Genomic DNA, 13,264 nt, shown 5'->3' with positions numbered 1-13,264 from the left:
AGGCCTTCTGTATTACACACTCCCTGCAAATATTAGGTTGGCACAAAAGTAATTGTGGTCTTTGCTATTACTGTCAATGGTAATTGACATGCAATTACTTTTGCACCAACCTAATACAATCATGTCCTATAGATGTCAAACTTGGCTAGACACCAGAATTTCCTTATTAAAAATGTCTTACTTAGGCCAAGTGGCTTATGTCTGTAATCCACAGCTTTGGGAGGCCGTGGCAGGAGGATGGATTGAGACCAGAAGTTTGAGGCCAGTCTGGGCAACATAGTGAGACTCCACTTCTACAAAAATGCATTAAAAAAGAAAAATTAGCTGGGCATGGTGGCATGAACCTGTAGTTCCAGCTACTTGTGAGGCTGAGGCAGGAGGATCACTTAAGCCTAGGCAGCCAAGGCTGCAGTGAGCCACACTCCTGCCACTGTACTCCAGCCTGGGTGACAGAGCAAGACTCTGTCTTAAAAAAATTTTTTTCATAGGGTTCTTTTTGTTGTTGTTGTTTTTGAGACAGCATCTCTCTCATTCTATTGCCCAGGTTGGAGTGTGGTGGTGCGATCATGGCTCACTGCAGCCTCATCCTCCCTGAGCTCAGGTGATCCTTCTACCTTGGCCTCCCAAGGTAGCTGGCATGCACCACCATGCCTGGCTAAATTTTGTATTTTTTGTAGAGACTGGGTGTTGCCATGTTGCCTAGGTGGTCTTGAACCTCCTGGGCTCAGGAACCTTCTGCCTGCCTTGGCCTCCCAAAGTACTGGGATTACAGGCATGAGCCACCATGCCCAGCCAATTGTTTTAATTAAAAAATAAATTAAAATGTCTGATTTTTATCTGCCACCTGCTAAACAGAAATTTGAGACAGGATGTAGGAATCTGTGTTTTTACCAGACAGTCTGGTTGATTCTTCCAGAGCCAGCCCCATGCTGGTTCATAAACCAGCATTCGGGATCTACTCAATAGTCCACCCTACCTCCATCCCTTGTGAAAAGATGAACGAGACAGTACAGTGACTTGTGATCCCCTTTCCTTTCTCAATGCCAGGTATCAGTGCTGCAGAATCAGGGCAGAGAGATGATGCTGGTGACCAGCGGAGCTGTAGCCTTTGGCAAACAACGCTTGCGCCATGAGATCCTTCTGTCTCAGAGCGTGCGGCAGGCCCTACACTCAGGGCAGAACCAGCTGAAAGAGATGGTGAGTGCTGCTTCCCCACACGTTAAAATGGACCTTCAGGTCTTCTTCCCTCATTTCCTACCACACCTTGTCTCATTGGTATATTACAGGCAATTCCAGTCTTAGAGGCACGAGCCTGTGCAGCTGCCGGACAGAGTGGGCTGATGGCCTTGTATGAGGCTATGTTTACCCAGTACAGCATCTGTGCTGCCCAGGTGAGAGGCTGGGCTTTGAAAGGGGTGTGGGACCTGTGAGGGTGATTCTTGTGGAACAAAGGGGTCTGGAACTAGTCTACTAGAATATGGTGTCAGCTTCATCACTTGCTACTTGAGAGATCTGAAGAAAGTTTTTTATCTAACCTTTTTGTGCCTCAGTTTCCTCATCTGAAAATGGGGATAATATCAGTGCCTATTTCAGATAATTTTTGGAAGGACTCAGTGAGAAAATATATGAAAAGCATTTGGTATAGTGTTTGCTACATAATACATTCTCAATATTAGCTCGTGTTACCCTAATAACACTTGGGATTACAAGTGCTAACACTTCTGAAGACAGAGAAGTTAAACGGCTTTATTTCACTGCTTCTTTGATTTTAGGTGGCTTGCTTCTCTTTGCATGTGGTTGGTTGCCTTTTATAGCAGATACTTATTAAGCTTTGAAGGGAAAGAGGAATGCTGGTGGGTGGCTGGTTTTTCACTCATTCAGCAAATATTTATTGAGCACCTATGGTGTATCTAGCAGTCTTGGGCATTGGGGATACTGTGGTGAACAAATCAGACATGATTCCAGTCGTCATGGGACTTATGAATTTTTGGTGGCTACCCCTAAATGTTCTAGAACCTTCTTTCTGCATTGTTTCATTTTTACCTAAATCTCCTGAATTTTTTTGAATTATATTCTTAATCAACTGTACAGCTACACACTAGAGACATCTAAATAGCAGTCACTTCGGGAAACAACTGAAAAAAAAATCTAACTCCCAAATTATTTTATTTTGAAACCCCTTTACCTGTAAAGATGTAAAATAGCCGTTATTTTATATTATGGATATTATTTTACATGTGCACTACATGCACGGATGTTATTTTACACCGGTGATATTGTTATGTATACATATATTGTTTCAGGTTTTGCTTCTTTATTTCCTGTTACTTTTTTTTGTTTCTCCATCATTTGCCTATTTGTACCCACAGTGATGTTCTGGTATTATACCAGAGTGTCCTCATGTCAGTGAGTTAAAACAGAAAGGCATGGGCTTGTCCCATTGCCTATGACTGGGGACCCTACTTTCTGTAATCTTAGCTTTTTTCTCTTAGTATAAATGCAATATAAATCTCTATTTCTATCACTCTTCTTAATTATCTGCTTTCTCGTCTCCACAGTCCAGTGACAGTTTTGGTCTTTAATTTTTTTAAAGTGCCTGGAGCTGGGTGAGGAAGCTCAAGTCCAAGAGCTATGGTTTTGCTGTGGTTTGGTTTTTCCCAGGGATGATACTTTTTGAGAGTTTGTTTTTGTTTTGTTTTGTTTTGAATGACAGTAGCATGAAGAGTCCGTGCGGTATCAGCCATTGTTTCCATTTACACTGAGTGGAAGAAGAGCTCTGCCCCTCTGGTTCCCAACAAGCTTCAATCCCTGGGCTGTTTCCTCTCACACCTGTGTCTTCCCCCAAGGCCATCATATCTACAGAAAATATTTGCCCTTTGTACCTTATCCTGTTGTTCCTTATTTTCTTCAGTAATATTATATAGAAGACCATTATCAGTGGCTTTTGAAAACTTCCAGTAGGTAGTTTGCCGGGTTAAAGACTTAAACACTTAAAACAGCTTGTTTTTTCTTCATAGAAGGGAAACTGATTTTCCCTCAACAGATTGCCCTTGTCTAAACACATACATTTCCCTCTTGGGACTCTTTATCATCTACCTTAGTGCTGAGATCCCCAGGCCATGTTTGTGAAGCTATTTTAGTGACAGGTATTTTTCCTGGACCTTTAGACCTCCTGCTTGTCTCTCCTACCCACGGGTTTATATTAATTGTTCGATCTTTCACCATCATGACTAGAATCTGTATGTTCAGCTTTGACCTAGTCCTGTGTCCAGCAGAACTAAGCTTTTCTGAAAAGGAGTTCATGATCTTCCCTTTCAAAAATATGCCCCATTTTGTTTTTCCCCAAACCATCAACATTCTTATTCTCCATTCCAGCAGCTAGACCCTGGCATTTCAGAGGTACTTAACAAATTTTTTATCAAGTGAGTGAGTGAATTATTTTTCTATGTATGTTTCCTGTGTTTTATATATCATTAAGGCTGCTGTTTTATTGCTATATTCTTCTTAGTTACCATAGCCAGACCCTTAACCATCCTCACTTTGACTGTGTCAGTGCCTGCTTTCTTTACTATTTGCTTCCAACTTTTCCTACCTCAGCCTGCCCTACATAGCAAGAACCCTCTTCCGTAAACATTAGAGAGATTACATTATTTACTGTTGAGCCTCAAGGTTTGTTGCCATTTAGTTTCTTGCTATCTCCATTTACCCATTTATCTTTTTCTCCTAAACATTGCATACAATTCTAGTTCAAGCTAGAAAGCAGAGCTGTTTACCAGCCCACACGCCCATCTCCATTGTACCTTTCAGCACCTTATGCTCATCTCCTCCCTTGAACCAAGTTGTGTTCTGCCCCTCTTTCAGCTTGTGACTAAAGACTAACCTCCATAAATTTCTCAGACTAACCCCACATGCTCACACACAGTCTTAGTTAACTCCAGTAATAGTCTGCTTCAGAGCAAGAGCAGTGATAACACAACCCTGTTCCATTTTGTCTAACACACTTTTCTGAGCAGGGAAAATAATTTATTCACTCACTCGCCAAATATTTAAGGGCCTGCTATGGCCAGGCCCTGAATCAGATCCTAGGATACAGAGATGTTTTAGAAATTGCTGGGGCACAGCGGTGTGCATCTTTAGTCCCAGTTACTCAGGAGGCTGAGGTGGGAGGATCACTTGAGACGAGGAGTTCAAGTCCAGCCTGGACAACAGAGCAAGACCCTCTCTATAAAAAAAGAAAAGAAAGAAAAGAAATTAATGGATCATCACTGACTCCCCCAGTATTCCTCTAAAAATAGATACATTAATTTCTTAATTTTGTAAATGGATGAGATTTTGGGATTTGTTAGCTCTCTGAGGATTAAAGTACTTTTGCAAGAAGTCTTGAACATTCTTACATAAATCTTTCAGATTATTGTAATGTTTTTTTTATCTCTACAAGAATTGGGGCCAGGTGCAGTGGGTCACATCTGTAATCCCATCACTTGAGGCCAGGAGTTCGAGACCAGCCTGGCCAACATGGCAAAACCCTGTCTCTACTAAAAATACAGAAATTAGCTGCACGTGCCTATAATCCTAGCTACTTGGAAAGCTGAGGCATGAGAATTGCTTGAACCCAGGAGGTGGAGGTTGCAGTAAGCAGAGATTATGCCACTGCACTACAGCCTGAGCAACAGAGTAAGACCCTGTCTTGAAGAAAACAAAGAATTGGATAGCACCCAGATATGCGTATTTCATTCTAATCTGTATGGGGCCCCAGAAACCTAAAGTTTAACTCCCCTACTCTTAGCATCTTTTGTATACTGGGAAGTTTAGCATTTTTCTCCCTCCTGCATTTTCCATCTATTTAATCCTTTTAGATTTTGGTGACCAATTTGGATTTCCATGATGAGCAGAAGCGCCGGAACCTCAATGGAACACTTCATGAACTCCTTAGAATGAACATTGTCCCCATTGTCAACACAAATGATGCTGTTGTCCCCCCAGCTGAGCCCAACAGTGACCTGCAGGGGGTAAATGTGGGTAAAGTATTTCTAAAGGTTAAGCATGCTGGAGACACTAACACCATGCTATGCTGCATGCACTAACACCGGAAGTTTGGCATAAACAAGATGGAAAAGTTGTGAGAGAAACTGTTGTCATGGAGCAGTGACTGCATAAGCTCTTCTGAACTTGTGGTTGCATTCAACAGGATGAGGTGCTATAGTCACTTAAGATGGTGCAATGAGCATGGCTTGTATGTTTCAGTGGCTAGAAGACTGCATGTTTGGAAAAGGGATTGCCAGTAGACACTGTGTTTTGCAGACAGAAGGGGCCTGCAAGAGCTGTCATCTATATATTTGGGTTCATTGGTTTTGCCTGAGCCTAGCTTGGTTTTGCCTGAGCTTGGCTGGGTGCTTCCATGAATTTCTGTTTGGACTGCTTAGCTCACTCACTTACGACTTTTTAATCTGCATTCTAGGTTATTAGTGTTAAAGATAATGATAGCCTGGCTGCCCGACTGGCTGTGGAAATGAAAACTGACCTCTTGATTGTTCTTTCAGATGTAGAAGGTACAAAGTAATGCTTTTTTCTTTTATCTGCCCTTTGTTTTAAATGCTACATGTATGAGCACGTGAGTTTCCCTCTTTGCGTCCCTCTGATCTATTTTTTGCTATAGATCATTAGCCATGTGTTCAGACAAAGGGCTTTTATGATTCAAAACAGGGTGGGCGAGTCTAAGAGATGTAGTTTGAATACTGAAATGTTATTCCCAGGTGCTTTCAGTTGTTTTTCTTAAATAACAGCTTTATAGAGATGTAATTCACATAGCATACAATTCACTTATTTGAAGTTTAAAATTCTGTCCTGGTGTGGTGGCTCACACCTATAATCCCAACACTTTGGGAGGCCAGAGCCGGAGGATCACTTGAGCCCAGGAGTTCAAGATCAACCTGGGCAATATAGTGAGTCCTTGTTTCTACAAAAAATAGAAAAGTTAGCTGGACATGGTGGTATGCGCCTATGGTTCCAGCTACTCGGGGCTGAAGCAGAAGGATCACTTGGACCTGGGGGTTCCAGGCTGCAGTGAGCAGTTATCGCGCCACTGTACTCCAGCCTGGGTGACAGAGCGAGACCCTATCTCAAAAATAAATAAATAAAGTGTACAATTCAGTGATGTTTAGTGTATTTACATAATTGTGCAACCAAAACCACAGTCATTTGTAGAACACTTTCCCTTTCATCACCCCAATAAGAAACTCCATAACCATTAGCAGTCACTCCCCACTTCTACCCAAACTCCTTATCCCTAGGCAATCTCCAGTATACTTTCTGTTTCTGTGGATTAACCTGTTCTGGACATTTTATTTAAATGGCTTCATATATTATGGTGGCCCTTTGTGACTGGCTTTTTTCACTTAGCATGTTTTCACGATTCATCTATTTTACAGCATGTATCAATACTTCATTTTTTTTATTGCTGAATAATATGCCACTCTGTGACCATGTTTTATTTATCAGTTCATCAATTGATGGACATTAGCTGTGAATATTCATGACACGTTTTTGTGTGAACATGTTTTATTTCACCTAAGAGTAGAACTGCAGGGTCACATGGTAACTCTGTTTAAAAGACTTTTGAGGAACTACTAGACTGTTTTCCAAAGCAGCTATACCATTTCATATTCTCACCAGCATTGTATGAAGGTTCTAATGTGTTTACATCATTGCTGTTATTCAGTTGTTTTTATCTGCCTTTTTTATTATAGCTATCCTAATGGGTGTGAAGTACTATCTCGTTGTGGTTTTTGATTACTTTCAGTTTTTAATGTAAACCATAGGACAGATTATGGGTTTTTTTGTTTGTTTTGTTTTGCTTTATTTTGTTTTGTTTTGTTTTGTTTTGTTTTTCTTTGTTGGGACAGATTGTTTTAAGTTGGAGCCACTGTAGAAGTCTAGGCTATCTGGCTACTAATGTTCTTATATGTTGCTCTGTTCTTCTCTGCTGTTCCCTTCTTCCTGGAGGGGCCACTCTTGGCTCTAATATGTCTTTCCATTCACTCTTCTCAAGCTTCCTTAAGCTATTTCCATTTCACAGTCTGACCCATAAGAAATATAGTAACTGTGTCCAGAATCTAGGATTCCAGAAGTCCCCTGTTACATTCTCAGAAGGTTAGAACACCCCTACTTAATTCCCAGCCCACACCAAGGCAGGTTAACACGGGAAGACCTGTTGTCTGTTTTACGCTCAGGCAGTTGTATGGTAAGGGTAGGGGCTATGAAGTGGAGGCAGGGGCAGACATAGATGAATTGATCTGTCTCTGCCCATGTGGAAAGTCAAAGATAAAACACCTACATGTCAATGTCTTTACCTGTAAGAAGTCTTAGTCCTGTGTTATCCACTGTAATTTGAAGTCCCAGGATAGGAACAGCTAAGTTGGAGTAAGTGTGAGCCAGCCTGGAGAAAGAAGGCATTTTGGTTAATCAGCGGGTTTTCTATTCATTTTTCCCCTCAAGACGGTGTCTTGCTCTGTCGCCCAGGCTGGAGTGCAGTGGCACGATCTCGGCTCACTGCAACCTCCGCCTCCCGGGTTCAAGTGATTCTCCTGTCTCAGCCTCCCAAGTAGCTGGGATTACAGGCGTGTGCTACCATGCCTGGCTAATTTTTGTGTTTTTAATAGAGACGGGGTTTCACCATGTTGGCCAGGCTGGTCTCGAACTCTTGACCTCGTGATCCGCCCACCTTGGCCTCCCAAAGCACTGGGATTACAGGCGTGAGCCATGGCGCCTGGCCAATCAGCAGGTTTTTACTGAATTTCTACTATGAGCACATAGTGTGCTAGGTGCTTGATAAATGTAATTTATTCAATCTTTATAGCAACCCTACAAAGTAGGTAGTAGGTAGGTTAACCCAATTTTACAGATAAAGAAATTAAAAATTAAGTTCAAACTGGGTACGTGGCACATGCCTGTAATCCCAGCTACTTGGGAAGGCTGAGGCAGTAAGATCACTTGAGCCCAGGAAGTTGAGGCTACAGTGAACTGTGATCATGCCACCTCACTGCAGCCTGAGTGACAGAAACAGAGACCCTGTTGGGGGAGAAGGGGGGAGAGAAGAAGAAATAATTTTTTTAAATTTAATTTAAAATTAGATTCAGATCTATTAAATGGTATATCTAAAGTCACATAGCAAGTGCTTGACAGAGGCCAGTTTCAAATCTGAGTCTGTTCAATTAAAAAAGCTACACTCTTCCTTCTCTCTTATACTGCCTGACAAGGTAAAAAAAAAAAAAAAAACAAACAAACATAGGTTTTCGAGATTAATTTATAAAACCCAATTTAAACAACACTCTAGCAAATCATTTTGATGCAGCTTCAAGCACCAAAATCGGGTCACTGGTAGACTGGCATTCTTACTGTGATTATCCTAATTCGTTTTCTACTGAGTGTTGATTTTTTAGAACAGTATCTGAATTTTAACTATGCTCTTGGTGGGGTAAAGGGAAAGGAGGAGTAGGCACATTATCAGCATGCTAGGAACCCTTCACTGTCTTTGGAGAAGGTTTGGCTAGAATTGTCCACTCTTTCCTATACTAATATATGAAACTGAAACAACTTCCAAATCTAAATCTGTGATCTCACAGCACTGTATCTTCTGGGAGGATCCTAACCCTAAATCCTGGAGAGCTGTGGAGTAGTAGGTTGAGATTGACAGATTGTGGAAGGTTATTTTTTCTTTTCCTGTAGTAATTTGCACTGCTTATGGTTGTCACTGCTCTGCTCTACAGTGGGCATCGATTTCCTCACTTCCCTGATTCACTTACTTCCTCAGAGAGGTAGTATGTAGCAAGATTGTCTTAAAGGTTTGGAATAATGGAGGGGAGAGGTATATTATAGCACAGGAAAAGCAGTAACTTGAAACCAGAAAAATCACTGCCCAAAATGTCCTTCAGCCAGTCCCCAGCCTTCCCATCTGTGTCCACTTTAGGTCTTGATTTAACTCCAGTTTCTTAGCCCCTGTTACCCCCCCCTTTTTCTTTTCCAAGCTCCTACTCACTCTTTTTCGAAGTGAAATTGTGAGGATTTTTCATCTTGGATTGTATGCATGTGACGTTTCATGTAACTATTTTATGTCACTCCACTTAGTTATAAAAGGGACATGTGCTTTATGGTAATAAATCCAGATTGAATGTCAAGAGTCATGCAGTCTCCTGCTGACTCAGCCTAACCTCTACAGTGACTCACTCATAAAATTGGGAGTGTAAATTAGTGACTGTTTCAAAGGGTACTGTGAGAGTTAATGAGTACCTCTGTTGCATTTCATCCTGCTTGGAAATGGTCACATTTAACAGTATATGGCTACTATGCCGTTTCTGCAATAGCCACCCTTCTTTTTCAGTTCTGTCCTTAAAGCACAACATCTTAAGTAGCTATGGCAGAATTAAGGATACCTTGCCAGGGATATGGGCAGGGCTAATAAATGTGCCAAGGATATGGCCATGGTCTGATGTGGGGAAACATTTATTTATCAAGCCAGGTTATAGGAGTATATAAGGTGAGTCCTCCTGGAGCTGTTTGTCAGTGTCGAATCCTTTGTTCTCTTTTTCTGGTTAAAACAGGTGGTAGTGCAGTGGCATTCATTTGGATGAGTAAAGTACAGAGTGATTGACAGGTGCCCTGGGGAGGCCTGTCTTGGAGACACTTCCATCGAAGCGGTATTACTGACTCTTGTCTATTTTTTAGGCCTTTTTGACAGCCCCCCGGGGTCAGATGATGCAAAGCTTATTGATATATTTTATCCCGGAGATCAGCAGTCTGTGACATTTGGAACCAAGTCTAGAGTGGGAATGGGTGGCATGGAAGCCAAGGTAAGAATCTAGTACCTTAACTGCCTATAACAATTTTAAAGCCCGAACTGTATTGTATCCTTTTTACTTTTGTAATTATTTGGGGGTTAATGGTTCAGATAGTAGGCACATACACTCTTAAATATGTACATACCTAAATATAGATTTCTTGAGTGTTGCATTCCAACATTTAGTTATGTCTGTGTCTGTGGGTTTTTTTCATTAATATTATATGAACAGTGTGTTCATGTTGTAAACTCTGCAAGGGCAGGGCCTATATATTTTTCATAATTCATAAATCTCTCATTTATCAGTTCAAATATTTCTTGATGAAATCTTTCAAAAATTTTGTCCCATTAATTGTTCTTAGAAGTCACACCCCTATGGTACAGCATCACATGTATCAACAGCACAGATGAGGACAAGATCCCCACTTAGAAAAGCCAAAAGTACTCAAGATCAGACTCTGGTCAAACCCCAGCCTGTTGGTCTCCTTAGTTGTTTCTAAGTTGAGGTACAGTAAATCAAATGTAGGAGTTATGAGTCCCATACTAGGGAGACTGAAGAGAGAACAGACTGGAAACAAAGGATAGGTTGGCTTACCTTTAAGTAACACATGCCAAGGTTGAGCTGGAAAGTGTGTGAGCTGTAATGTGTTTTTGGAGCTTCTAAGCTTTTAAAAACACATTTCGTATACTTAAGTTGTTCAATGTCAACTTGTATTTTATATCTTTTTGCAAGTTTAAAATGTGGGTGAGTAGGTCTGAATCTCATGTTTGCTGGATCTAACCTGTCTCATTAGGTGAAAGCAGCCCTCTGGGCTTTGCAAGGTGGCACTTCTGTTGTTATTGCCAATGGAACCCACCCAAAGGTGTCTGGGCACGTCATCACAGACATCGTGGAGGGGAAGAAAGTTGGTACCTTCTTTTCAGAAGTAAAGCCTGCAGGTAAATAGTTCTTCATAAGGTCCCAAGTTCTGTGATAGGAACTAGTGACACCTGGCTTAGTTAGAGATCACAAAATTGATATGCTAATATTTCGAAATACGGCATTATTTTGAGCACTATTTGCAAAATTGGATTTTGCTTTGCTTTTGTGAAATTCTGTCTAACCTGCCTAGCTAGGCCTATTCTCTGTACAATCACTCGGTTAAAGTATATAAGCATTGATTTTCTCAAGAAACATTTGCTAGGCCTATGTTAGATGCCAGGTAGTAATAAGCACTAGAGATGCAAAGATGCACATGATATAGTATGTGCTGTCGAGTGTTTACAAAGGACAGAATTACCTCATAATCTGCATTCAGAAATGTAAACACATTAAAAAATATCGCCGAAGTGGAATTCAGAAGAATTCTAGAAAACTTAAAATATATTGTCTACCCCAGAAATACAGGCAAGTTCTTATGTTTATGCCCAAGTGAATCTGGCACATTCTTTTGCTATTTTATTGGTCATACTGATCCCCTGTGTGAAACAAGCATCATGTGTTCCTTCTGTGGGCATGCTGAGCCTGTGCAAGTGCTGGCAAAGTGAAAGAGAACTAAGGTGACCAGGACCTGATATTTGCACATATTCTTGCAGGCCCTACTGTTGAGCAGCAGGGAGAAATGGCTCGATCTGGAGGAAGGATGTTGGCCACCTTGGAACCTGAGCAGGTAATAACCTTAGCTGATAGTATTGTTACAGTTTTCAGAGTGAGTCATGCTGTATGGTTACAGGAGTCAAACCTGCTGACTCCGTCTTTATTCCTAGTGAGCCATAGAGTTATCTGAGTTATAAGTCTGATTCATATTTGCTCTGCCTTTTTTCTTTTTCTTAATTTTATTTTCTCTTTTATCTTTTATAGACAGAGGCCCAAGATAATTTTTCATCACTATGATGTTTTGATCAAAAGCATTATAAAAATGATGAGATTAGGAAGGTTACCTAATTCTGCCACATACTGGGCATGGAAATGTGGGAAAATTACTTATCCCAACCCATTCCAAATCCCCTGACTTGCCTGGAAGATGGGAAGCTCGAGAGCCTGCTCCCTAGTTGTAGCCCTGACCTGTCTGGCATGAATTAGTCTAAGTAGCAAACATGATGAGGCTGGAAGTGGTGAGGAGGTCAAGTGGAAGCTGGGAGCTGGTCCCCCAGGGATTATATTGTCGAGGATGGATTTGAGAGTAAGGATGTATATGGGTTTATACTAGTGAATCCTTTGGCCTGAGAAAAGAGAAAGTAACTCCAACAGCAGAGAAAGGAAAGCAGAGGAGGAGCCTAGCTTCCCTTTCAAACCACTTCCCTCTACTCCTCCAATAATCAGCATACTGATTTGCCACATTTCCTAATCTAGCAGGGTCAGGTTTGGGGTGTCTTCAAGTACCTAGGACCGAATTTTTTCACTTTGATTAAATGCTTTAAATAAATAATTTACGAGGAAGAACCAGATGTAAAAACTTACCTGGAGATAAACCAGTTAATGATATTAAATAAGTAAGACTCTATGTATCGTGTTACTTCAAAGTCCTGGCCCCTGTACAGTTACATAATCTCCTACAGATTATATAATCTTTTTTTTTTTTTGAGACGGAGTCTCGCTCAGTCACCCAGGCTGGAGTGCAGTGGCCAGATCTCAGCTCACTGCAAGCTCCGCCTCCCGGGTTTACGCCATTCTCCTGACTCAGCCTCCTGAGTAGCTGGGACTACAGGTGCCCGCCACCTCGCCCGGCTAGTTTTTTGTATTTTTTAGTAGAGACGGGGTTTCACCGTGTTCGCCAGCATGGTCTCGATCTCCTGACCTCGTGATCCGCCCGTCTCGGCCTCCCAAAGTGCTGGGATTACAGGCTTGAGCCACCGCGCCCGGCCAGATTATACAATCTTTTACAGATTATATCCATCATGCCCCTTCCCTGTCTCCTTTTTTTTCCTTATGACTCCTGATTATTATAATTAGCCATGGTTTGCTAATTATAATAATCAGGAGTCATAAGAGAAAAAAAAAGAGGAAAAGTGAGAAGTGACTTAGGGGTTGGCAATGAGAGAGGAAGGAAGAAATAAGGGGAGCAGTGGTGGGAATAAGTGACGGGAAATCAGGAGGTTTCAGTCGGTGGTGACCTTGGATGTGGGAGCAAGGCCTGGCACTCTCAGAAGAGTAGGTTTAAAAACTGTGGTGTGCATTCTTCTTGGATTAACAGCTCTGTTTTTTTAATGGTGTACCTTTCTTCTAGAGAGCAGAAATTATCCATCATCTGGCTGATCTGTTGACGGACCAGCGTGATGAGATCCTGTTAGCCAACAAAAAAGACTTGGAGGAGGCAGAGGGTAAAGACCAGACAATTTAGAGTCAATGTTATGGAGGGGTGTGGGTTATTTTGGTTTTTGGTATTACTAGTAATTCTTATGTCTGCCTAAAGATAAGGATTGTTATAAAAGAAATTGTACATTATATATCAT

At 41.4% G+C, this 13,264-nt stretch overlaps 1 protein-coding gene across 10 annotated transcripts in view; it reads left to right on the top strand.

The window, feature by feature from the left end:
- The window catches only part of ALDH18A1 (aldehyde dehydrogenase 18 family member A1), a 49,852-nt gene that overhangs the window by 19,175 nt on the left and 17,413 nt on the right, over positions 1 to 13,264 (top strand). For 5 of the 10 annotated variants that reach the window (XM_025396061.1, XM_025396067.1, XM_025396068.1 and 2 more), the window contains 8 exons: positions 1,048 to 1,197; positions 1,287 to 1,391; positions 4,857 to 5,015; positions 5,459 to 5,549; positions 9,721 to 9,845; positions 10,627 to 10,771; positions 11,408 to 11,481; positions 13,039 to 13,132. In XM_025396061.1, coding sequence (XP_025251846.1) covers positions 1,048 to 1,197; positions 1,287 to 1,391; positions 4,857 to 5,015; positions 5,459 to 5,549; positions 9,721 to 9,845; positions 10,627 to 10,771; positions 11,408 to 11,481; positions 13,039 to 13,132 — 943 coding nt within the window. The remainder of the gene's footprint in view (positions 1 to 1,047; positions 1,198 to 1,286; positions 1,392 to 4,856; positions 5,016 to 5,458; positions 5,550 to 9,720; positions 9,846 to 10,626; positions 10,772 to 11,407; positions 11,482 to 13,038; positions 13,133 to 13,264) is intronic. The other 5 variants (XM_025396064.1, XM_025396069.1, XM_025396065.1 and 2 more) reach the window with 3 other exon arrangements.

This window comes from Theropithecus gelada, chromosome 9, assembly GCF_003255815.1.
Source record: "Theropithecus gelada isolate Dixy chromosome 9, Tgel_1.0, whole genome shotgun sequence".
In the NCBI taxonomy this organism is placed as follows: Eukaryota; Metazoa; Chordata; class Mammalia; order Primates; family Cercopithecidae; genus Theropithecus; species Theropithecus gelada.
This window is presented reverse-complemented; position numbering and strand designations above follow the sequence as displayed.